This window comes from Sapajus apella, unplaced genomic scaffold, assembly GCF_009761245.1.
Source record: "Sapajus apella isolate SASKATOON/1434 unplaced genomic scaffold, GSC_monkey_1.0 scaffold14, whole genome shotgun sequence".
In the NCBI taxonomy this organism is placed as follows: Eukaryota; Metazoa; Chordata; class Mammalia; order Primates; family Cebidae; genus Sapajus; species Sapajus apella.
Window position 1 is genome coordinate 2,934,408 of NW_022436954.1, and position 25,822 is coordinate 2,960,229.

At 51.1% G+C, this 25,822-nt stretch overlaps 2 protein-coding genes and 1 long non-coding RNA gene across 36 annotated transcripts in view; 1 reads left to right on the forward strand and 2 right to left on the reverse strand.

Moving 5' to 3' along the window:
- The window catches only part of PPP6R3 (protein phosphatase 6 regulatory subunit 3), a 149,086-nt gene extending 141,395 nt beyond the window's left edge, over nucleotides 1-7,691 (reverse strand). For 28 of the 33 annotated variants that reach the window (XR_004270249.1, XM_032282559.1, XM_032282561.1 and 25 more), the window contains exon 1: nucleotides 7,567-7,691. The gene's annotated coding sequence lies outside the window, so the exon portion shown is untranslated. The remainder of the gene's footprint in view (nucleotides 1-7,566) is intronic. The other 5 variants (XM_032282571.1, XM_032282575.1, XM_032282560.1 and 2 more) reach the window with 4 other exon arrangements.
- A 6,570-nt stretch (nucleotides 7,692-14,261) lies between these two features.
- LOC116554610 lies at nucleotides 14,262-23,598 on the forward strand. The gene is made up of 3 exons (XR_004270252.1): nucleotides 14,262-14,273; nucleotides 21,649-21,651; nucleotides 22,971-23,598. It is a non-coding gene; the product is annotated as an uncharacterized LOC116554610 (long non-coding RNA).
- The window catches only part of LRP5 (LDL receptor related protein 5), a 131,919-nt gene continuing 125,451 nt past the window's right edge, over nucleotides 19,355-25,822 (reverse strand). For both annotated transcript variants that reach the window (XM_032282590.1, XM_032282591.1), the window contains 2 exons: nucleotides 22,390-22,487; nucleotides 19,355-19,823 (listed from right to left, as the gene is read on the reverse strand). In XM_032282590.1, coding sequence (XP_032138481.1) covers nucleotides 19,562-19,823; nucleotides 22,390-22,487 — 360 coding nt within the window. In that variant the 3' untranslated portion in view covers nucleotides 19,355-19,561. The remainder of the gene's footprint in view (nucleotides 19,824-22,389; nucleotides 22,488-25,822) is intronic.

Here is a 25,822-nt window from a genome sequence, read left to right on the forward strand (position 1 = left end):
CTGTAATCCCAGCTACTCGGGAAGCTGAAGCAGGACAATCGCTTGAACCCAGTAGGAGGAGGTTGCAGTGAGCCGAGATTGCGCCACTGCACTCCAACTAGAGCAAAACTCTGTCTCAAAAAAAAAAAAAAAAAAAGGTTCTATATAAAATGTGAGACTCCATAGCAAACAAATTACCCTACAATGTCCTGATAAACTTTAAAGATGTTTTAGAGAACAAACTGCAAATCTCAAATTTATGAGCTTTACTCCACCTGCAGAAATTATGTTTTAATGTACATAAATGTGAGTATGAATATTATCACATTTATGTACATTAAAACTTATATAGCATCTTCCAAGTGTGAAGGAAGAAAATGTGCATACAAACACTAACTCTGTAACCTCCCGGCCAGTGAAGCCACCATCACCCTTGTACTTCCCAGAGCAGCTAGTTAGACCTCAAAGCCTCTCTATGATCCCGTAATACTCCATTTCTCACTGCACCTTGGAGTTGTTTCTGAACTTTTGTTACCAAAGACTATACCTATGATAAGTGCCAAATGCAGAGCTGTTGAGTCCACCTAAGTGTGTAATAACAAGAAGTCCATGGTGGAAATCAGGGCAGTCATTCAAAGAGTTTTGTTTAATCAGAAAAACGGACGCACACTACCACTGAAAATAAAATTCCAGACGTTAACGATTTATTCTGAATTCTCAGTAAAATCCAGCTGTGATGTCGCTCTTGAAACAAACAGCACTTAAAACTGTGGTCTGGTGGGACCACCACAACCCTAAAAAATCACTGGGGCTGAGATTTCCCTGCTGCTTCTGGGTCTATTTTTCTATAAAAATCAATGACCTCTAAGTTTTGTTCCAGTCCAAAACCATGATTCTCATGAAAAGAAGCCCCAGCCAATTGTCAAGACTAGTCAATATTCCTCTGGCCATGCCCCATCTGAAGACCAAAGTCCAACCAATCTGACCAGCCAACCACAGACATGCCTTGGCGGGCAGTGTAAACTGCCCTGATCAGGGTCTCAGTGTGACATGCGCTCTCAGTCAAGCTCTCTTAAAGTGTGTCTCTCCCCCCAGAGTTTTTGTTCAGATTTACATGCAAGTACAGGAAACCCAAGGCTCCAACCAATGGTCCCACACAGCTTTCTCCAAGTCTGTCCGACCCAACATCAGTCTGCAGCCTTTTTAGTCCTGCTCTCTGATATTTCTAAAAACAATCTTTCATTCATCTTTTCTTGGGCCATCAGATGTCATGGTAGTCAATCTCTGGAGAATTCAAACCAGTTCAAGTCAGTATATACTTCCACTGTAAGAAATTCTGGGGTTGCGGTGGCTCACACCTGTAATCCCAGCACTTTGGGAGGCTGAGGCGGGCGGATCATCAGGTCAGGAGTTTGAGACAAGACTGGGCAACATGGTGAAATTCCTCTCTCTACTGAAAATACAAAAGTTAGTCGGGCGTGCTAGTGGGCACCTATAGTCCCAGCTACTCAGGAGGCTGAGGAAGAAGAATCACTTGGATCTGGGAGACGGAGGTTGCAGTGAACTGAGATCGTGCTACTGCACACCAGCCTGGGCAACAGAGCCAGACTTCGTCTCAAAAAAAAAAAAAGAAAAAAGGAATTCTGGAACTAATAATCCCCTGATTTTCCCCAGAGTTGCAGTGAAGTACAAAATCAGAACCTCTTTATATCCATAAAAAGATGTTCAGAACCTACTGAACTTTAATTGTATAAATTCAGTCAACTGTATAGTCTTCACTAATGCATCTAAAACAGGTCAACACTACCCAGCCGTAACTGAGAAGTAGTAAACAGCCTCTACTCAGGGTAAAGCCAGCTCTTTGCCCAGTCTGTTACATGAAAATGTCCTAGCGAGGCACAGAGGTAAGAAACCTTCTCACATACTGCCAGATGCCCTTGTACTTGCTTCTTTACCATGTAGCCAATCCACCTGCTATCCAGATGTCAGTCTGCAATCTTTTAAACCCTGAAATAAACTGAGTATTGATCTGACTAGCAACTATCTCACTCCTCGTAAAGAAAACTAAAGGGGATGGCAGAGAGGAAAAAAGGAGGCTTCCATGACAAATAAATCTAGGCCAAAAAACAAATCTCCAATCAACCTAGATCCATAGCACAGCAGGAAAAAAAAAAAAAAAAAAAAAACCCATTCCCACTTGAAGCACTATCCATTCCAGGAATGCTGAAGATGTTTTGCAAAAACCTGTATCAAGCTTCAGATGAGTCTGGAACCAGAGTCAGTATTTGAAGTTTGGTCAATGGATAGCTGCTAGGTATGGAGCTATAAACACCTATGTGTCATTACAAAACAGCTGCAGTATGAGAAGAATGGCACTGCTTTTTAAGACTCCCCAAACTAAGGAGGCGAGTGGAAGCAACCATTTCTTACAAATGAGTAACAAAGAGTAACTATTTTATTCTTTTGCAAAACTTCTGGCAATCTCAACCACCCAAAATTTAAACAAATCAACCAACTAACCAGCAAACAGAAGCTCTTTCCTCCCAGGCCCCATTCAAACCACATACAATTCTGAACAGCTTTGCTATCTCTTGCCATTGTTTGCCTCTACCTCTAGACTGCAGGTCCTTAAGCACCTGTTCATCAGTGAATCCCTAATACAGTTCCTAGCACAGTAAGGACTCAATTAATATATTTGCTGCTCAAATAAATGAATATTATTAGTAGATGGGGTCGCTGGTAGTTCTCAACATAGCCAAAGGCCAAATTTCAGGATGAATAAGAAAATGCCTCCATGATCTTTTGTAAATCCAGATATTAACATCTAGTTGCTAAAAATTTGTAGTTTTCCTAACATTTTTCCATTCAGTAAACTAGATAACCTAAATTTTAAGATAAGCAATAAAGACCTGCATTTCTCTCTCTACTACTGCATCTCATCTCCGCAGGAGAAAAGAACACTTCCCCATTAGGATCAGAGTCTAGGGCACAGAAGAGTCCAACTTACTAGTGGGCAGGATCACTGTGTTAAAAGGTTGAGCATACCATATGGCTGTCTCCTGCCCTCAAAGGGCAGAAATGGTAATGTGATCCAGGGCTAATTCTCTGAGAATAGGTCTTTATTAAAACAAAACAAAAAAGCTGGGCACAGTATGGCTCACTTCTGTAATCCTAGCCCTTTGGGTGGCTGAGGCGGGCAGATCAATTGAGGTCAGGAGTTCAGACCAGCCTGGCCAACGTGGTGAAATCCGGTATCTACTAAAAATACAAAAATTAGCTGGCGTGGTGGCACACATACACGTAGTCCCAGCTACTCAGGAGGCTGAGGCAGGAGAATCGCTTGAACCCAGGAGGTGGAGGCTGCAGTAAGCCAAGATCACACCACTGCACTCCAGCCTGGGCAACACAGTAAGACTGACTCAAAAACAAAAACAAAACATACTTTTTAAAAAGTTGGAAGTGGCATCTAAGAACAGACCTGACCACTGACTGACAAGAAGACGGCAAGAGACACAAAACTCAAAGATTACAGTAGTGCAAGACGATTCAGCACAGAAGCAAACTCTAAATACCTAAGAATTTTTTTGAGTTTCACAGCACAATACGGTAATGTATTTTCATGAGGTTAAGAAAACAAATTTCCTAAGATGTTTTATGAAATCGAATTTATTTAACAGTGCTTCTAAAGTTGAGTCTTCAAGCACCTGAAAAATGGTGTAAGTAAGTATACCATCTTTCCCCACTACTAAATAATCTCCAAGTCAGGATCTAGGTACTGCAAAGAGCAAGTTCACAGATCACCCAAAGGAAACCTTAACTCACAAATAGTCTGTAAACCTGTGGTCTAGAACAGTGGTTCCAAAATCCAGCTGCACTTCAGTATTGTTTGGGAAGCCTTTCAAAAAAAGATTCTCAATCCCACCACAAACTTCTAGAGGTGGAGTCCCACAACCATGGTCTTGAAGAATCTGTAATTATTCTAATGCGGGCCAGTCACATCTATCTAGCGCAAGATTCCTCAACCTCAGCAGTGCTGCTATTTGGAAATGGATAATTTTGCTGGCGGACGAGGCGGCCATGCAGGACACTGTAGGATTTAGCAGCATCCTTGGTCTCTACCCTCTAGAAGCACACTGCCCACTCCCAGAGGTGTGACAGCAAAAATGTGTCCAGACACTGAAATATGTTTCTGGGTGGGGGTTGGGGGGAAATCACTCCAATTCAGAACCCCTGAGGTAGAGTAAACCAAAAACAATTATTTAAAGTTAAGAAAGGAAAGAAATATGAGAGCTGTTTAAGCCAAAAGGCCAGGTTTTTTCTTCAGTACAGCCTTAGAAAAAGTAGCTAACACTACTCAGCCCATACTGGGGTGCAGATCATGACTTCTGAGGACCAAGTCAATGCTCAGTTTTAGTTGAGCACATAGAGGAGCTTTATTTTCACTATCATTTATCCTTATGTAGTAAAATACTATATAATTTTAGACCAACACACACACACACACACACACACACACACACACACACACACAGCACACTGGCTGTCTCTCAAATACTGAAAATACAGAACTAGAAGATGAAAATTATCATAGAAACAAAGTGAATACCGAAGTGACACTGGTTTTAGGGAGACATTTATTTGTAATAAGCACACTATCTCCATACCAAACAGATGCAAAATCTTTCTTTTTTTTTGAGATGGAGTCTCGCTCTGTCTCCCAGGCTGGAGTACAGTGGTGCAATCTGGGCTTAATGCAACCTCCGTCTCCCAGGTTCAAGCGATTCTCCTGCCTCAGCCTCCCGAATAGCTGGGATTACAGCCGCGGACCACAATGCCCAGCTAATTTTTGTATTTTAAGTAGAGACAGTGTTTCACCATGTTGGCTTGGCTGGTCTCTAACTCCTGACTTTAGGTGATCTGCCCACCTTGACCTCCCAAAGCGATAGGATAGGATAATAGGCGTGAGCCACCGTGCCTGGCCAAAGCATTATTTTACAAAGCTAGGCAACCTCATGCTGTTAATGTTAACTTCTATTCGTTTTCTGCTCATCTATCATCTGATTCTCAAATTCTCAATTAGCTCACTGAAACTAGCACTTTGTTTACTTTGCTTTGCTATACTTTACACAAAAGCTAGACTTCTAAACCCAAAACAATCTTCTTCCTATCCCTGAGTAAGCTCCACCAGCAAGACACTCATCTCTACTTAAGACTGAGTCCATCAAAACACATTTATCCTCAATACAGCAAACCAAATCCCAAGTAAACACAGCAATACCAGCGGAAGGGCACGCACGGTTTTGAGTACCATGGAGAAGAGCACTAAGCAAGTGTTAAAGGACTGTGAGTTTATTTCTGACTGAGTGGATTGCATTTTGTTAAATGTTCCAGACTCCTTGACCAGACAGGCTGAAATGGAGAATACCTTCCAAAGCATCCCTCCAGGATAACAGCTATTTCCCAAACTATCTCTGCTGAAGAATACTGCAATTCACAGTACCCTTACAGCCTTCAGTAACAACCAGAAGCACACTGAGAAAACCTGATTATTACTCATTTGGGGGCCGGTCACCCAGAAACTAATATGCAAAAGCACATGAGGAACAGAGGCCAACTTAAGCTTGTGATGGGCTTTTCTGTATTTAACCACCTCTTTAAACATTCTGAGGTGCTACTACTCCAGTAATTAATGACTTAAGGAATGAATGTTCAAAACCCCTGTCCTGAAAAAATTGTAAGAACTTCCAGTTTACTTTTTCAGCCCAACTGAACCCCCCTCTTTTTTTTTTTTTTTGGACCGCGACTCGCGCTCTGTCAGCAGGCTGGAGCGCAGTGGCACAATCTCGGCTCACTGTAACCTCCGCCTCCCGGGTTCAAACGATTCTCCTGCCTCAGCCTCCCGAGTAGCTTGGACTACAGGTGCACGCCACCACACCCAGCTAATTTTTCTATTTTTAGTAGAGACGAGGTCTCACCATGTTGGCCAGGATGGTCTCCATCCCTTGACCTCGTGATCTGCCTCCGCCGCCCAAAGTGCTGGGATTACAGGCGTGAGCCACTGCACCCGGTCCAGCCCAACTGACTCTTTTACAGAGCTTTCTAAAGACAGTTACCACGAGTCAAGGCTTAAACGCTCATCTGACTTCCCAACAGTACCTAAACATTTAAAAACCAAATTTAAATTAATAATAATAGCCATTAATTAGCCTAACTACTAATCAGCCAGAGACGATTCTGTGTGCCCAGGCACGGTTCTAGCTGCTTTACATGTATTAAGGCATCTGTCCTGACAAACTTATGGCTGAGACACTTATTATGATTCCCATACAACAGAGGGAAAAAAAAAAAAAAAAAAAAAGAAAGGCTGGGTAACTTGTCCAAGGTCACAGAGCTAAAACGTGGTCAGGCCAAGACCTGACTCCACTCCACAGTGAGGAAAACCCAACCACCACCACTAACTGCGTCTTACACCCTTGCTACTTGAGGCACATTTCGATGGTTGGAAATCTGGAGTGCCTTTCCCCCTTGAAGCCTATCTGCAACATGACCTTGAGGACAAAATCAAAATAAACGTCCCATTCATAAAGTAGGACACCACCCTGTCAACAAGTGCCGCGAGGGTGAAAGGGAGCGCCTACCAAGCACCCCCTCCCATAATAGCAAAACAGACCCAAAGCCCCCCAGAGAAAATGTTAAGTACCAGGAAACTGACATTAAGTCATGCGTTTGAAACGTCAGGGCAACGGAGGTGCACCCAAAGACCCATCCCGTTCACCTACAATAAAGTCCAAATTGTGATCACAGCCAGCGGGACCGCAACAGGAAAAACCTCCAAGTTAACAGTGAATGGGCTTCTTTAAGAGGGAGGGACTTCAAGTCACAAGAAGGACCACCCCCCGGCTCAAATACACCAGGGAGGCATTCGAGACTGTCTACATCCCAGCGACCGCACTGGAGTTAAAAAGCCACCGGGAAGGGCACTGGGAGCCTCGGAACTGGCTGGTGTGGATCCCGATGACTCTGCGGCGAATGAACAGAAACCCACAAAACTTGTTTCCAAGAGAGCGGAGTCCAACAATAGCCTTCGCGACTCTTGACGGCGCGTGGCTGCCTCAACTTGACGCGCTCCCCACGGCCCCCGGGAGGAGTTGTCTGGGAGCCCGGGGCCGGGGTGCCCAGCGAGAGCGGAAACCGGACGCGGGCCGGGCGGTGGGCGACGCAGCGGGCGGGCGGGAAGGCTGGAGCCAGAGCTGGGTTAGGGACGCGCCTCGCCGGTCCGCCAGCTCGCCGCGTAAGGCCGCGAACATGAACGCGGCGCAAAGTTCGCCGCCTCGGTCGCGTCCCGTCCCCGGCGCCTGGCCCGGCGGGGCCCCGGGCTGACAGGAGCGGGCGGGGAGCGGCCGGGAAGGACTCGGCGCCGCGCCTCCCGGGCCCGCGGAGCGGCGAATTCCGGAGGGGGAGGGGAGAGGGGCCGGGACTCTCCCTCCCCGCGCTGCCGAGGCCCAGGAGGAGCGGCCCCGCGCCTGCCCGCGAGCCACGCGCACCCAGTGCCACGGCCTGCTCCGCCGCCTCCCCCACCCCTATTACCTGGAGGTGCCCACGACCCGCCGCTAGTTGCGCTCAGGCGGGAAACGCGCTCACCGACACCATCAGCGAAGCGCCCAAAATGGCGGACGTATCAAGCAGGCCTTGAGTTCCCCCCGCCCTCCCTCTGGCCGCCTCGCAGCCAATCGCAGCCCTGTCCCCGCCCCCAGCTCCAGGCTCATTGGCCCCTCTCTCCCGCCCCCTACCACTTATTGGATCGCCTAGCGGCTCCCTCGAATCCATTCCGATTGGCTCGCAAGCCTCGTCAGTCAAGCTCGAGGGGCGCATTCTTTTCCCATGGACTTGACGGATCCGGAACCTCTAGGACCCCGGAGCCGGAGAAACAAATCAGAAACCGAGAGAAACCTGGCTGGGTCCCCCTACGCTGTAGCAACAGCAGGGCCTCCACTTGACGGACTCTTCAGACCACCAATCCGAGTGGCCAATGCTTTTTAAAACTAAATGGAGCCAAGCCAATCATGGCCGTGGAGCCGGAGCCGCGAGGGAGCCAATGGGGTGGTGAGCTGGCCGGACGGGGCGGGGGCGACGGGGACACCGGTGATGACGTGAACCACAATGCGCGGCGGCTGCGGAAGCTAAGCCGGACCTCGGAGTTAGCCTGAGCCGCGAAGCGTTCGCTTAGCATGTGAGTGGTAGCAAGATCGATACCCGCATTGTCGACGGCGATATTTTATCAGGGGCTCTGCTGTCTCGCCCTCTTTCCTCGAAAGACGTGGCTGTACTGGAAGCGAGGTCAAGGCGAGGGGTCACTGAATTTCCCTATCTGTGACCTGTCGCCAGAACAACTGCGAAAAGAATTTAGAAAAGAACTTAAGGATTTTGTTTTGTTTGAGAAGGAGTTTCCTTGTGGTCTCCCAGGCTGGAGTGCAGTGGCGCAATCTTGACTCACTGCAACCTCCGTCTCCAGGGTTCAGGAAATTCTCCCGTCTCGGCCTCCCGAGTAGCTGGGATTATAGGCGCCCGCCACCATTCCTGGCTAATTTTTGTATTTATAATAGAGTCGGGGTTTAGCCATGTTGGCCAGGCTGGTCTGATCTCGAACTCCTGACCTAAGGTGATCCGCCCACATTAGCCTCCCAAAGTGCAGGGATTACAGGCGTGAGCCACCGTGAGACAAGGTCTTGCTCTTGTCCAGGACTGAGTGCAGTGGCATGATCGTGACTCACTGCAGCCTCTACCTCCTGGGCTCAAGCGATCCTCCCACCTCAGCCTGCGGAGTAACTGGGACCACAGGCACGCACCACCAGGCCCCGCTAATTTTTTGTAGAGACAGGGTTTCCCTGTGCACAAGAGCTTCTAAATGCTCCCCCGGCTCCTCGTCCCCCGCCATCTTTGTGCTTCCCAGGGAGGACCGAGGTCCCAAGTCCCGGCCTGGGACACCAAGACAGCTCATGAATAGGCCCCATGGTCATAACCTGTCTTATTCCAAAATGGATTCAAGACGCCTCTCAGAGTCCCATGAAAATCCACACGAGGGCCGGGCGCGGTGGTTCACGCCTGTAATCCCAGCAGTTTGGGAGGCCAAGCCGGGCAGATCACCTGAGGTCAGGATTTCAAGACTAGGCTGGCCAAGAAGGTCAAACACGTTCCCAACTAAAAATACAAAAATTAGCAGGGCGTGGTGGTGAACACCTGTAATCCCAGCTACTCTCGAGGCTGAGGAAGGAGAATCGCTTGAACCGAGGAGGCAGAGGTTTCAGTGATTCGAGATGGCGCCATTTGCACTCCAGCCTGGGCAACAAGACAGAAACAACCGTCTCAAAAAAAGACAAACACACACAGAACAACTATTTACATGACATTACATTGTATGGTGGTATAAGTAGTCTAAAGTATATAGGAGGTGGTCGAGTACAGTAGCTCACGTCTATAATTCCAGCACTTTCGGAGGCCAAGGTGACAGGATCGGTCGAGGCAGGGAGTTGAAGACCTACCTAAGCAAAATGATGAGACCACCACCCCATCTCTATGGAAAAAAAAAATTAGCCGGGCATGGTGGCACACACCTGTGGTCCCAGCTACCTGGGAGGTGGGAGGATCACTTAAGCCCAGGATTTTGAGGCTGCAGTGAGCCATGATTATGCCACTGCACTCCAGCCTGGGCAACTTAGTGAGACCCTGTATCACTGAAGAGAAAAAAAAAAAAAAGGCCTCCTGCTGTGGCTCATGCCCGTAATCCCAACACTTTGGGAGGCAGAGGTGGGTGGACACGTGAAATTAGGAGTTCAAGATCAGCCTGACCAACATGGAGAAACCCCATCTCTACTAAAAATACAAAATTAGCTGGGCATGGTGGTGTGCACCTGTAATCCCATCTACTCAGGAGGCTGAAGTGGGAGAATCATTTGAACCCAAGAGGCAGAGGTTACAGTGAGCCAAGGTCATGCCATTGCACTCTAGCCTGTGCAACTAGACTGAAACTCCATGTCAAAAAAAAATAAGTAGGAGAATGTGTGTAGGTTACACGCAAATACAGTCATATGCCATGTAGCAACGTTTCCGTCAGTGATGGACCACATATAAGACAGTGGTCTCAGAAGTTTTTTTTTTTTTTTTTTTTTTTGAGGCAGAGTCTTACTCTGTTGCCAGGAGCCAGGCTGGAGTGCAGTGGCACGCTCTCGGCTCACTGCAACCTCCGCCTCCCGAGTAGCTGGGACTGCAGGCGCGCGCCACCATGCCTAGCTAATTTTTGTATATTTAGTAGAGACGGGGTTTCACCATGTTGGCCAGGATGGTCTCGATCTCTTGACCTCGTGATCCACCCGCCTCGGCCTCCCAAAGTGCTGGGATTACAGGTGTGAGCCACTGCGCCTGGCCATACTGGACATTTTCTATGTTTAGATACACAAACATTTACCATTGTGTCACAGCTGCTTCCAGTATTTGGCACAGTAACATGCTGTATGGATATGTAGCCTAGGAGCTGTAGGCTATCCCATACAGCCCAGGTGTGTAGTAGACTAGACCATCTAGGTTTGTGCTAAGTGCACCTGTGATGTTTGCAAAGGATGAAATTGCCTAGCGATGCATTTCTCAGAACACATCTCTGTTGTGAACTGTACTAAACCATTTTATGTAAGGGACTTGAGAATCCATGGGGGTCCCAGAAGCAGTCCCCCGTGGATACAGAGGGACAAGTGTACCTAAGAGTCTGTGTCTGCGCCGTGGAAGGTACTGTGCTTCTGGGGCGGCTATAGACAGAGCAGGCATTTCTCACCTTGACCCTGCTGCTCAGAGAGGCGAGGAGGAAATAGTCAAGACAGAAGCCAGCCTGGGAGGTGTGGTCAGTGCAGGGTTAGGGAGGGGAAACACAGGCCGATCGCCTGGGCAGGGCGGGAGTGGGCATGCCAAGAGGAGGGGCCGAGGCAGCACAGTGGAAGGAACACACCCTGTGGCAAGCAGCCAGGGCCAATCTCCGATCTGGGCAAGAGCACGGGAAGCAGGCGCAGAAGGAGTCATGGAGGCTTTGGAACCAGGTAGAGGAACCTAGGTTTATGCTCAGACCGTGGGAGCCAAGGAAAGCTTCTGGGCAGGAGAAGGGCTGCCGTACTCTAGAAAGGACAGCTGGGAGCAAGAGCAGGGAGCACCAGGGATGGCACAGGGCCAGAGGGGCGGCTCGGACCTGGACTAAGGAGCCCAGGGAAGAGCCAAACTAAGAGCCCTGGGACTGGCTGGTGCCTGAGAGGGAGGCTGAGCCATGAGCAGGAGGTAGCAGCCAGGGTTGGGCTCCCATCCATCCTTCCTTGCTGGGGAACCCAAGGAGGGCCCAGCCCCCCACCAACCCTTGCATCCCTATACTCACTCATCATCAAAGGATTTGCCAGTATCTGCACCAGAGTCCTCCATCCGTGACTCTGGGGTGGGTCACAGGACCGTATACATTGTAATGAAATAATATAATACCTTGCCCAATGTAAGTGGGCTCCTAAGGTCTCCAATTATGGTTTGCTTCTAACCTAACCAGCATGTTGAAGTCAGGGAGGACTTCCTGGAGGAGGAGGTATCTAGCTCAGCCTGTCCCCTGAGAGACATGTGGGGAGCTACTTACAGGCTTTAAGCAGAGGAATGACTTAGAAGCTTTGCATTCTACACAGATTGACCTCTCTATCCTAAAATGTCTGGATTTCACTGATGGCCAGGCTGGTCTTGAACTCCTGACCTCAGGTGATCCACCCACCTCGGCCTCCCAAAGTGCTAGGATTACAGGCGTGAGCCACCGTGCCCGGCCTTATCTAGACTTTCTAAAAAAACAACCCCATAAATATATATACCTGCTATGTACCCACAAAAATTAAAAGTAAATTATTTTAAAAACACACGTTAAGTGAATAGTTTCAAACATTCAAAAGCAGAGAGAAGAGCAGGCTGCATGCCCACGTGCACATCACCTGGCTATCATGCCTTACATTTTGGGAACAGACTCAGAGCTGCCAAATTTTAATTAATTCATTTATTTTTTGTTTATTTTCTTATGTTTTAGATGGAGTCTCACTTTGTTGCCCAGGCTGGAGTTTGGTGCGATCTCGGCTCACTGCAGCCTCTGCCTCCCAGGTTCCAGCAGTTCTCCTGCCTCAGCCTCCCAAGTAGCTGGGATTATAGGCACTGGCCACCACACCCAACTAATTTTGTTTTTTTAGTAGAGACAGGGTTTCGCCGTGTTGGGCAGGGTGGTCTCAAAATCCTGACCTCAGGTGATCCGCCTGCCTTGGCCTCCCAAAGTGCTGGGACTACAAGCATGAGCCACTGTGCTCAGCCCCAAATTTTAATTCTGTCAAGTAATGATTTAACAAAAAAGAATATTTACTATGATCATAATTTCGTAAAAGAAAGGACATTGTAACACACATGTACACTAACACAAGAAAAACTAGCTCTGAATAAAGAAGACCTTAAATCAAAGTAGTTCGGGCCGGGCGTGGTGGCTCACGCCTGTAATCCCAACACTTGGGAGGCCGAAGTGGGCGGATCACCTGAGGTCAGGAGCGCAAGACCAGCCTGGCCGACATAGAGAAGCCCCCTGTCTGCTAAAAATACAAAAATTAGCTGCGTGTGGTGGCAGGCGTCTGTAATATCAGCTACTAGGGAGGCTGAGGCAGGAGAATCCCCTGAACTCGGGGGTGGAGGTTGCAGTGAGCTGAGATCGCACCACTTCACTCAAGCCTGGGTGGAAGAGCTAAACTCCCTCTCAAAAAAGCAAAAAAAAACAAGAAATTTGCCTTGAAGGGAAAAATGCCACATTGTCTTTCCTTTGTTACGTCACCAGGGCACAGTCCATCCCAGGCTGGCACTGATCCTGGGCTGGAACTGAGCTGCCCCAGCAGAGGACATGCCAGGAAGGGCTTGGCTGGTGTCCGGGAGCCCAGGCCGGGTCAGGTCAAGTGGTATTGAGGCTGGACGGGAGAGGCCAGCTGGGGGCTCTTGTGGGATCTGAGGGGTTGGCCCATTTCAGTGCGGAAACAGCTCCTCTGTTTCTCTTCCTCTTCTTCAGTGCATTAAGATTCAATCCTGGTTGGGAAGGGAAGTGGATATTTCCCTTCCTATAAAGGATGCTTGGGAGCCCGCTGGACTGCTCACTGGGGCTGCCATCAAGCCTCTGGGGAAAGACGGAAGAGGACATTCGGATGGAGACAGAGATCAAGGTGTGGGACTCCGGGAGAGGACCACAGAAAAGGAGCCAGAGAGGGGATTCCTCGGTGGCATCTGAGGGTGTGGCCCAAACAGGGGGTCCAGATGCTGCCAGCCAAGTGGCCCAGGAGAAAGAACCTCACAGGCTGAGTGGACTCCATGCCCCAGCCACCATCCTGACCACCCACATTTCTCGGGAACAAGACCTCCCATAGTGGCCTCCCGGCAATAGCAACAGCCAGACTGGCACATGGACTTTGTTGGACTGCTGAGAGGATGCTGCCGCGGTGCTCCCGGGCAGGCAGGAACACCCATTCTGGAATGAGCTTGGAGGGGGGCTGAGCTGTCAAGGGGCCCCTCTCTGCTCAGGTTGGTGTGGAGGGAGCCCACCAATACCAGAGACCCCCCAGGGCTCAGTGAAGGGTGCAGGAGCTGTCACTGCAGAGCTGAGAGGGTCTGGAGAGAAGGTACATGCCTTTTTGGCTGCATTGAATAGCACCTGGGGCCGGTTAGTAACACTTACTGGATAAAGAAATGATTAAGTGGATGTCAAAAAAAAACAAGGTTGCCTTTGCTTCTTTGTACCCAAGCCTCAGTTCCCTCAGCTGCATGCTGGGGACACCACCTACCTGGCTGGACTGTCGTGAAGTTTAAATAAGCCAGGTCAACTTCACCCCCTCCTTTAAGACACACCTCTGACACTCCCTCCTCCAAGAAGCCCCTTCTGCCTTCCCCTATGAGTACAACACCCCTCCGGGCTCTGGGCTGTCTTAGAACAATGCCTTCCCTGTGCTTTGGGAACTGCCCTGTATCCCCGGATTTGGAGCAGCTGCAGGGGAGGGGCCACACCTGACTGATCTCTGGGTCTCCCAGCGGGTAAGTAAGTGGCACAAGGGCAGGCACTGTGCCCGCTGCAGGCACTTACTGAAGGATGTACTTGGCAGAGAGTAGGCAGCTGGCCAGTGAGCTCCTCTCTGCCTAGCTGACTGCCTGGGCAGGAAAGGCCAGTTCAACCCAGCCTCCCTTGGCTGCTGTCACCTGTGTCTGCATTTCCAGCCCCCTTGGTCAAGAGTTCAATTTTAGGGTTCCAGTGGGCAGCCAGGAGACTCACCCCAGGCACTTCTTCCCTGTCTTTTGTTTTGTTTTGTTTTTTTGAGACACGTCTTGCTCTGTCACCCAGGCTGGAGTGCAGTGGCACAATCTCGGCTCACTGCAACCTCTGCCTCCAGGGTTCAAGCGATTCTCCTGCCTCAGCCTCCTGAGTAGCTGGGATTACAGGCATGTGCCACCACACCCAGCTAATTTTTGTATTTTTAGTAGAGACGGGGTTTCACCAGGCTGAACAGGATGGTCTCATCTCCTGACCTCGTGACCCGCCTGCCTCAGCCTCCCAAAGTCCTAGGATCACAGGCGTGAGCCACTGCGCCCTGCCAGAGCCAGTGTCTTTTGTAGACATCTCACCAAGACGCCGAGATGTTTTGATACAGGCACATAATGTGTAATAATCCCAACGGGAAATGATGTAACCATCACCTCAAGCATTTAGCCTTTCTTTCTGTTACAAAAAATCTAATGATACTCTTTATCTCTTCTTAACTGTACAATAAATTATTGTTGACTGCAGTCACCCCATTGTGCCACCAAATACAGATCTTCATTCTATTCAACTATACCATTAACCATCCCCACTCCACCTCAGCCCCCAAACCCACTACCCTCCCAGCCTCTGTTAACCATCTATCTCCATGAGTTCAATTAATTTTAATTTTTAGATCCCCGGCTAGGCGCGGTGGCTCATGCCTGTAATCCCAGCACTTTGGGAGGCCAAGGCGGGTGGGTCACGAGGTCAGGAAATCAAGACCAGCCTAGCCAACATGGTGAAACCGCATCTCTACGAAAAATACAAAAGTTAGCTGGGTGTGGCTGTATGCGTCTGTAATCCCAGCTACTCAGGGGACGAGGCAGGAGAATCGCTTGAACCTGGGAGGTGGAGGTTGCAGTGAGCAAAGATCTCACCACTGCCCTCTAGCCTGGGCAACCAAGCAAGACTCCTTCTTGGAAAAAAAAAATACAAAGACCTGGAAGAAGTGCCTGGAGTGAGTCTCCTGGCCTCCCAGCGGGACCCCAAAATTGAATCCTTGACCAAGGGGGCTGGCAATGCAAACAGAGGTAACAACAGCCAAAGGAGGCTGGGTCTCCTGAACCGACCACATCTGTCCAAAAAAAAAGAGGCCAGGTACAGTGGCTCATACCTGTAATCCCAGCACTTTGGGAGGCCAAGGGGTGCAGATCATGAGATCAGGAGTTCGAGACCAGCCTGGTCAGCATGGTGAAAACCCATCTCTACAAAAAATACAAGAAATTAGCTGACCATGGTGGCCCACACCTTAGTCCCAGCTACTTGGGAGGCTGAGGCAGGAGAATTGTTTGAACCTGGAAGGCGAGGCTGCAGTGAGCTGAGATCGCACCATCGCATTCCAGCCTGAGTGACAGAGAGACTCCGTGTAAAAAAAAAAAAAAAGAGGCGGGCACAGTGGCTCAGGCCTGTAAACCCAGCACTTTGGGAAGCCTCAGCAGGCGGATCAACTGAGGTCAGGAGTTTGAAACCAGCCTGGCCAACATGGCAAAATCCCATCTCTACTAAAAATGCAAAAATTAGCTGGGCACAGTGGTGGGTGCCTGTAATCCCAACTACTCAGGAGGCTGAGACAGGAGAATGGCTTGAACCCAGGAGGCAGAGGTTGCAGTGAGCCAGGATCACACCATTGCACTCCAGCCTGGGTGACAGAGTGAGACTCCATTTCAAAAGAAAAAAAATTAGCTCCCACAAATAGATGAGAACATGTGAAGCCTGTCTTTCTGTGCCTGGCTTCACGTAACATAATAACCTGCAGTTCTATTCATGTTCTTGCTTTGCTACAAATGACAGAATCTCTTTTTTTGTTGTTGTTGTTTTGAGATAGAGTCTCCCTCTGTGGCCCAGGGTGGAGTACAATGTGTAGTCTCAGCTCACTGCAATTCTGCCTCCCGGGTGCAAGCTATTCGCCTGCCTCAACCTCCTGAGTAGCTGAGATTACAGATGTGTGCCACCGCACTCGGCTAATTTTTGTATTTTAGTAGCGACGGGGTTTCACCATGTTGGTCAGGCTTCTCTTGAACTCCTCACCTCAGGTGATCCGCCTGCCTTGGCCTCCCAAAGTGCTGGAATTGCAGGCGTGAGCCACCTCGCCCGGCCCTTCTTTTATGACTTGGATGCCCTCTATTTCTTCCTCTGGTCTGATTGCTCTAGCTGAGACTTCCAATTCTATGTTGAACAACAGTGGTGAACAGGCATCCTTGTCGTGTTCCATAACTTAGAGGAAAGGCTTTTGTTTTTTCCCCCATCCACTATGATATTAGCTGTAGGTCTGCCATATATGGCTTTTATTGTGTTGAGGTATGTTCCTTCTAGACCCAGTTTTGGAGGGCTTTTATCACGAAGTGATGCTGAATTTTATCAAATGTTTTTTATCTTCAATTGAAATTATCATATGGTTTTTGTTCTTCCTTCTGTTGATATGATGGATCCTATCAATTGATTCGTGGATGTTGAACCATCCTCGTATCCCTGGAATAAATCCCACTTGGTCATGATGAATAATCTTTTTAATGTGTTAATTCAGTTTGCTAGTGTTTCATTGAGAATTTTTGCATCGGTGTTCCTAAGAGACATTGGCCTGTAATTGTTGTAATGTGTCTTTGTCTGGCTTGGGTATCAGGATAATACTGGCCATGTAGAATGTGTTTGGAAGTATTCCCTCCTCTGTTTTTCAGAATAGTTTGAGTATGATTGATATTAGTTCCTCTTTAAATGTTTGGTAAAATTCAGCAGTGAAGCCATTGGTTCTTGGGCTTTCTTTGCTGGGAAACATATTATTACAGCTTTCATCACGTTACTTGTTATTGGCTTGCAAAGGTTTTTGTTATTTTAATTTTTTTTAGATGAAGTTTCACTCTTTTCACCCAGGCTGGAGTGCGTGGTTCGATCTCGGCTCAGTGCAATTCCATCTCCCGGGTTCAAGTGATTCTCCTGCCTCAGCCTCCCGAGTAGCTGGGATTACAGGCGCACGCCATCACACCCAGCTAATTTTTTTGTATTTTTAGTAGATACGGGGCTTGGCCATGTTGGGCAGGATGGTCTTGAACTCCTGACCTCAGGTGATCCGCCCACCTCAGCCTCCCAATGTGCTGGGATTACAGACGTGAGCCACCACACCTGGCCAGTTTTTATATATTTTTTAGTAGAGACGAGTTTTCACCATGCTGGCCAGGCTTGTCTCGAATGCCTGACCTCAGGTGATCTGCCCGCCTCAGCCTCCCAAAATGCTGGGATTATAGGGGTGAGCCACTGTGCCCAGCCCATGGTTCAATCTTGATAGGTTGTATGTGTCTAGGAATTTACCCATTTCTTCTGAGTTTCCCAGTTTATTAGCATATAGTTGTGCAGAGTTGCCTCTAACGATCCTTTGAATTTCTGTGGTATCAGTGGTCATGCCTCCTTTTTCATCTCTGATTTTATTTATTTGGGTCTTTTTTTTGTAGTCTGGATAAAGGTTTGATTTTGTTTGTTTTCAAAAAAACAACTTTTTATGTGATTGATTTTTGTATTGTTTCCTTCATTTCAATTTCATTTATTTCTGCTCTGGTCTGTTTTTTTTGTTTTTGTTTTTGAGACAGTCTCACTCCTGTTACCCAGCTGGAGTGCAGGGGTGCAGTCATGCCTCACCGCAGCCTCGACTTCCTGGGCTCAGGTGATCCTCCCACCTCAGCCTCCCAAGTGGCTGGGACCACAGGCACTTGCCACCACACCAGGCTAGTTTTTATAACGTGGTAGAGACGGGGTCGCACCATGTTGGCCAGGCTGGTCTCAAACTCCTGACCTCAAGTGATCTGCCTGCCTTGGCCTCCCGAAGAGTTAGGATTACAGGCGTGAGCCACCGAGCCCAGTCTGTATTTTGATTATTAAATGCACTGTCACCCAGCAACAAGCTTGGCTGTTCTCTGACCTCCCTCCAACATGCTGAGTGGAGGCAGGCCTTTCTCCACTGCTGTGATGGGCATTTTCTCCCTTCCCTCTGAAGACAGTTGTTCCTGCCTGGCTTTCAGGACACCAGGGGGACAGCTCAGCTTCCTCACCGAAAATGCCTAGATTACTGTCTTCTTCCACAGACTGGGGACCCTGCAGGGGTAGTGACCAGGCTATGTCTGTCTTCACCAGCACTGCGGGGGTGGGCCCACAGCAGGCATCAGGCATGGCTTGCTGACTGTCCCTGTGAGGACCAGGGGACTCCCTCCCTGCCTAGGGCAAGTGCAGCGTGGCAGAATGGGCTCAGCAGCCCCATCCAGCGGGTCAGCATGCAGTCATGGGGCCTCTCGCCCTCAGGAGCAGCAGCAGCCCTGGGCTAACACACAAGAGGTCAGATGGAAGCCAACACAGGCTCAGGAATTGCCCAGAGCCCAGGCATATATTTTGCAGGGAGGGCACAGTGAAAAATGAAGGCAAGGTCCCCTTCTTAAAAACTACTAAGAATCTGGCCAGGCACGGTGGTTTACGCGTGTAGTCCCAGCACTTTGGGAGGCCAAGGTGGGCGGATCACGAGGTCAGGAGATCAAGACCATTCTGGCTAACATGGTGAAACCCCATCTCTACTAAAAACACAAAAATGTAGCCAGGCGTGGTGTCACACGCCTGTAGTCCCAGCTACTTGGGAAGCTGAGGCAGGAGAACCCTTGAACCCAGGGAGCAGCAATCTCTGCAGTGAGCAGAGATCGCGCCACTGCACCCCAGCCTGGGTGACAGAGAGAGACATCTCAAAAAAAAAAAAAAATTACTAAGAATCTGAGTAAGACAAACAGCACAGCACGATCAAAACCAGGGCCCTTTCTGATGGCACAGGTCACATACACATAAAGCCGGCCCGGCCTGCAGGTCAGAGATGCATTCCAGGGACACGTCAGCCTCTGCCTGAGGTCCCAGCCCTTCACTGCTGGAACCAGATGGAAGGATGCCGTGCACCTTGGGAGGACGCTCATGGTGTTCCAGGGGTCAGCATTCGCTCCACGGGGACACGCAACTCAAATGCACACGGGCACGAAAGAATGGCAGTTCTGTTTTAAAAAATTAAGTTTATAAATATTTCTCCACTGTACAAAGTTCTCCCAGCCCTGCCCACCCGCATCACTGTTCACATTTCTCATGTTTTTAAAATCCCAATTATATTTATTTTTTAAAATCATAAAATATATTTTTTTCTTTGTTCATATTTAAAACTATTTACAGGGGCACAGAGAAGCCGGGGTGGCCCGGCTGAGGTCAGGATGAGTCCGTGCAGGGGGACGGAGGGGGCGGGAAGAGGTGGAAGTAGCTCCTCTCGGTGGCGGGCGAGGGCGGGCAGCTGTCCTCCGCTGACAGGTACTGGCTGTGGGGCGTGGGTGGGGGCGGGTAGGGGTCTGAGTCCGAGTTCAAATCCAGGTAGTACTTGCTGGCCTTCCAGCGGCTGGCACTGTAGTCGCTGTCACACACGTCGGTGCTGCAGGGCGTCGTCGGGGGCGCCATTCCTCGAATGATGTAAGGCCTGGAAGGGACACACGCAGAGGAGTGGGCACAGGGGCCCCGGGGCTGGGAACGGGAAAGGCCTGTCCACTGCCCACTCCAGAAGAGGCAGGCCTGACTCTGGACCCACCCGGCTGTGTGGCCTGGGCTCACCACTTACCCCCTCTCAGGGCCTCAACAGCCCCACCTCTACCATGGGCATGCCAGTACCTGCCCTGTAGCCTGCCAAGCCTGGGCCCTGGCAAGGCTGCTTCTGAGGAGAACAAGGCCTCCAGAGCCTGCTAGCTGACCTTGGCCCGGAGCCTACTTCGCCTCTCTGAGCTTTAGCTTCTCACTGAGAAAAGCAGGGGATGAGCCAGGCATGGTGGCTCATGCCCATAATCCCAGCACTTTGGGAGGCCAAGGCATGAGGATCACGAGGTCAGGAGTTTGAGACCAGCCTGACCAACAAGGTGAAACCCCGTCTCTACTAAAAATACAAAAATAAGCCGGGTACGGTGGTGCGTGCCTGTAATCCCAGCTATTCGGGAAGCTGAGGCAGGAGAATCGCTTCAACCAGGAGGCAGGGATTGCAGCGAGCCCAGATCATGCCATTGCACTCTAGCCTGGGCAACAGAGCAAGACTCCATCTCAAAAAGAAAAAAAAAAAGCAGGTGATAAAATAGTAAACATTCAAAAGAGGCTTGTGACAGATACGTGAGATTCTGCCTGGAAAGTGCTAGAAACAGTGCCAGACAGAATAGGGGACTGGAAAACTGTTCCCTGTGACATTGCTACTGTAAAGGCTGGCAACTGGGGTGGTCTGGCTGTGTCCCCACCCAGATTTCATCTTGAACTGTACTCCCATAATTCCCATGTGTTGTGGGAGGGACCCAGTGCAAGCTACTTGAATCCCGGGGGCGGTTTCTCCCATACTGCTCTCGTGGGAATGAATAAGTCTCATGAGATCTGATGGTTTCATAAGGAGAAGCCTCTTTAGCTTGGTTCTCATTCTCTCTCTTCCTGGCGGCCGTGTAAGACGTGACTTGCTCCTCCTTGCCTCCTACCATGATCGTGAGGCCTCCTGAGCCATGTGGAACTGAGTCCATTAAACCCCTTTCCTTTATAATTACCCAGTCTCAGGTATGTCTTTATTTGCAGCGTGAGAACAGACTAACATGGCAGCCAAGGGGCCTGGAATGCTCCCTTCCTGAGTTCAAGCAGCCTGACTCGGGAGATGTCTCCTGTCCTAGAGGCTGCCTGCACCCAGCTGGGGCCCAGAGACCCTGCATGCAGCTATGTGAGTCCAGGATGAGAACCGTGCTGTGTTTGGGAGCCCCGGTCCTGTCACAGTGGGGCTTGCGACGGGTGGGAAGGTTAACACCGGGTGTTGAGAAACGTGCAGCAGGATACTCCTCTTGGGGCCCAGCTGCTGCAAGGTCAGACGTGGAGGGAAGATGTCTCCGCCGTGGAGCAGGACAGCATGAGCAAAGGGGCCTGGGCCGGGGCCTGGCTAGACTGGCCTGCCCGGTGTGGATGTTGACAATTCTGGAGACAGTGTTCTGTGAGGCTGCTGGGACAGACTGTGACAGTCTGACATACTACTGTGGCATCAGGGAGCCACTGCAGCTCCTTGAGCAGGGAGGTGGCCGGACCCAGAGGGGGATGGAAATGGGGGCTGCAGCCAGGCCTGGGAGTTCATAGAAATGGCCACTAGGTGGCAGGCGGCACCACACTCAGGAGGCCCTGCTGCCATAAGGATGGGTGGTCCAGAGGTGGCCTGGCCCAGGCCCACCTCTTCCCACCCCATCACCGCTGGGGGTGGGGCCCAGTGCAGCTGGCGGGTGGGCCATGTTGGCTGGCACCAGTGGGTTAAAGGTCAGGAGGCTCACCCTGCCCCTCCCAGGCTCTCATTCAGCTCCTGCAGAGACCAGTGCACCTGAGTCCCACTTCTTCACACGTTCAGGTGCCCCTCCCCACCCAGGGAGGTGGGGCCTGTGACCCCAGCATGGGCAGCTCAGGGACTGGTGTCGGGCTGAGCAGCCCCATGGGTTTCCCGGAATCAAACAGGCCACTGTGGCAAGTGAGCAGCCTGGACTGTCCTGGTGATGTCACATGACTGGGGGACCACGGTGGGTGCTGCAGCAGCCTTCACAGACTTGTCCCATCCTAAGAAGACCAAGCCACCGAGGGGGCATCTCGATGGCCAGAGTCCCACAGCTGGACTCAAACACACAGTCAGACCCTGGAGCCCAAGCCCTCGGCCCATGGGGTTGCCTCGGCCTCCCTGCAGTGGGACGTCGGGTGGGGTGGGAATGCCCCTGTGGCATCGTTCAGGGCCCACGGAGCCATAGGCATGTCCCAGCTCCCCACAGGTGCATCCTGAAGAGCAGCTCGGAATGTGGGGTTCTGTGGGTTTCTGAACCCAACGTGCAGGCCCTGCTGGGTCGGCTGGGGAGGCAGCCTACTGTGGCTGGCAGAGCAGAGGGAGGCGGGGCTGGGCCTGGCACCTGCCCATGAACCTGTCACCAGTGGCATGGGGACACGGCACCTCCACCACAGGCTGGCGGGAACCAAGGGCCATGGAAAGCTGTGGGTGGACATCCTACCTGTACGGTCTCGCGGTGGCCGGAATGTTTGAAGAATAGAACATGTCCATGTTGTACAGCGATGGGTCCGTGGCCGGGGAGGGCGGTGGGTTCAGGATCTGAGGACAGCCAAGCCAGGGTGACCCCGGGCTCTCCCTCCTCCTTCCTCCTCTCCTCCCCTCCCTCTCTCCTTCCCTCTTCCCCTCCTTCCCTCCTCCCCTTCCCCCCCTCCTTCCTTTCTTGCTTCCTTCCCTCCCTCCCTCCTTTTCTTCCTTCCCTCCCTCCCTCCTTCCTTCATTCTTCCTCTCTCCTTCCCTCCTTCCTTCCTCCCTGCCTCTCTCCCTCCTTCCCTCCTTCCTACACCCCTCGGGCTTTTCTTGCAGGGAGGACGTCTGGCACCCTGCTTCCTGGGACCCCTTTCTCTGGCCAGTTGGCGAATCTTGGGGACAGGAGGGGCAGCAGCAGCAGCCACCTGCCCCGAAGGTCATCTTGATGAGAGGCAAAGGAAACCCAGGAACTTTTGGCCCCAGATGCCTGCACCGCTCCTGAGTACCTGCCTTGTGACCAGAAGCTGAGCTGCGAAGGCAGAGATGGGACTTCAGCCAGCCCCCCAGCAGTGCGAGACGTCCCCACAGGCCCTAAGTGTCCCTCATACCAGTGAGCACCTCACCAGGCTCCTCAGGGACCTTCCCAGGAACTGTCCTTCTGACCCTTCCTCCCGCCTCTCCTCCCTCCATCGTGCACACTCCCGCTCCTGCAGTCACGCCCTTGTTCCGAACACGAGGGGGCTCTACGTCCCTGCTGAAGCCCTGACCCATGCACAGAGGTCGCCACGCTGAGGGAGGGGCCAAAGCCCCACTCCAGACACAGGCACGCCTTTCACAAGGGCCTGCACTGACACTAGCCCCAAACCGGGATAGTAGACAAATCCACCATGCGAACTCGTCCTCCGGGGCTGGGCAGCACACAACCAGCCCTACAAAGGGAAGAAGGGAGCAGGGGACCTGGGCCCAGACACCCACACAGGTCTGCACCTTCCAGCAAGTGCCGCTGACGGCACCCCAACCCAACATGCAACTTCCCAAAGGGCACGGGGCTTAGGTGGGTCTCCCGAGGCCATCTGGAAAGCCTACGGCCCGATCCGAGCTCCTACGAGTATGGGAACAGAACCATCAGTTATGCCCCGAGGGACTCCGTTCTCCCCGGCCCCCAGTGTGGTACGAGAGCACAGCCTTTTAAGACAGAGAGCACAGCCTTTCACACCAGACAAACCTGGGTGAAATCCTATTTTACCACCTTCCGGCTGCCACAGGATCCCTGGGGAGGCACTTCACCTGTCTCAGCCTCAGTTTCTTCATCTTTTTAAAACGGGCTCGACCCAGCACTTTGGGAGGCCGAGGTGGGTGGATCACTTGAGGTCAGGAGTTTCAGACCAGCCTGGCCAACATGGAGAAATCCCGTCTCTACTAAAAATACAAAAATTAGCCGGGCGTGGTGGCAGGCACCTGTAATCCCAGCTACATGGGAGGGTGAGGTGGGATAATCCCTTGAACCTAGGAGGCGGAGGCTGCAGTGAGTTGAGATTCCACCACTGCACTCCAGCATGGGCGACAGATCAGGACTCTGTCTCAAAAACAAATGAATAAAAATAAAATAATAAAATACAGTGATGGAATCGGCTTTCGAAGGCCTGCTTCCTGGGGCTATCCTGATGGCTGGCAGGCAGCCTATGGGGAGTGCCCAGGCCCTTCCCCTGTCCTTTAGGAGGCAGCACTGGGCCCTGTTCTTTCTGGCGAGGGTCCTCCTTGGCCCAGAGAGCCAGCCTAGGGATTCCTCAGGATTTAACCCCAACATCAGGAGGGCGCAAGACTGGGGGTGTTTCGGGGGGTGTTTCAAAGAAAAAGCCAGACAAGGAGGCAGCAGAAAGGGCTTCCTGCGGTGGCCCATGCCCCAGTCTATGGGGTCTGTTCCCGCCTCTTCCCATGAACTTGACCAGACCTGGTTTCTCTCCTACATCCCAAGGCAAAATGTGAGCTTCTGTCCAAAGCTGCACTGGGCAGACTTCTGGCAAGATCCACCAGAACAGCGCCATGGCAGCATCTCAGACGTCCAGTGACCCCGGCCGTGCCCTCTTCAAAGAGGACCGGATCTCGGCCCAGATCGGGGGTGGGGAGGCTCCACCTCAGCCCATCTGCTATTCCCGCGTTGTTTGGTTTTTTCTGAGATAGTCTCTCTCTGTCGCCCAGGCTGGAGTGCAATGGCATGATCTCAGCTCACTACCACCTGTGGGATTACAGGCGTACGCCACCATGCCCAGCTAATTTTTGTGTTTTTAGTAGAGACAGGGTTTCATCATGTTGGCCAGGCTGGTCTCGAACTCCTGATTTCGTGATCTACCCGCCTTGACCTACCAAAGTGCTGGGATTACAGGCATGCGCCAATGTGGCCCTCTGCTGAGAAAAGATGGACTGTCCCCTTTGGAGGGCCACTTGGCAAGAGCGGTTAAAACGGCCAAGGCTCCACCACAACAGGAGAGGGGACCCTGATGGCCTCCAGAGGCAGCCCAGCCACGCCTCACAAGGAGCGCTGTTCGGCCACCAAGAATGTGACAGCTCTGTCCTCGAAGCAGAACAAACTTCAGGGTGCAGGGGAAGTAGAGGAAAGGGCGGTCGTGCACTGGCCAGCCTGGCCCCACTGCCTACCGACCCGACGACTCAGGCCAGTGGATAACGCTTAGTTCTTCAGTCTCCTTGCTGCAAAATGAGGAAAACAACAGCACCACCACCAGGAGATGAGTTAAGGCAGAGTTCTAGGCGGGGTGCATACGGCAGCCAGGAGCCCCCGAAACACTCAGAACACCAGCCTTTTTTTTTGAGACGAGTCTTTCTCTGTTGCCAAGCTGGAGTGCAGTGGCGCAATCCGGCTCACTGCAACCTCCACCTCCCAGGTTCAAGCGATTCTCCTGTCTTAGCCTCCCAAGTAGCTGGGACTACAGAAATGCGCCACCATGCCCAGCTAACTTTTCCTTTTTTTTTTTTTTTTTTTTAAGTAGAGAAAGGTTTTACCATGTTGGCCAGGATAGTCTCCAACTCCTGACCTCATGATCCGCCCACCCGGAGCCTCCCAAAGTGCTGGGATTACAGGCATGAGCCACCGCATCCAGCATAACACCAGCCTTAGCCTTTATATATTGTTAGTAGCAAAAGCCAACAAAGTCAGCTCAGCGCTGACTATTCAGATGCTGTCTCTTGGGCTTACGAAAACACGTATGTCAGCCAGGCACAGTGGCTCACGCCTGTAATCCTAACACTCTGGGAGGCTGAGACAGGAGGATCACTTTAGCTTAAGAGTTCAAGACCAGCCTAGGCAATATAGTGAGACCTCGTCTCTACAAAAAAAATTTAAAGAGTAGCCCGGCATGGTGGGGCACGCCTGCAGTCCCAACTACCTGCGG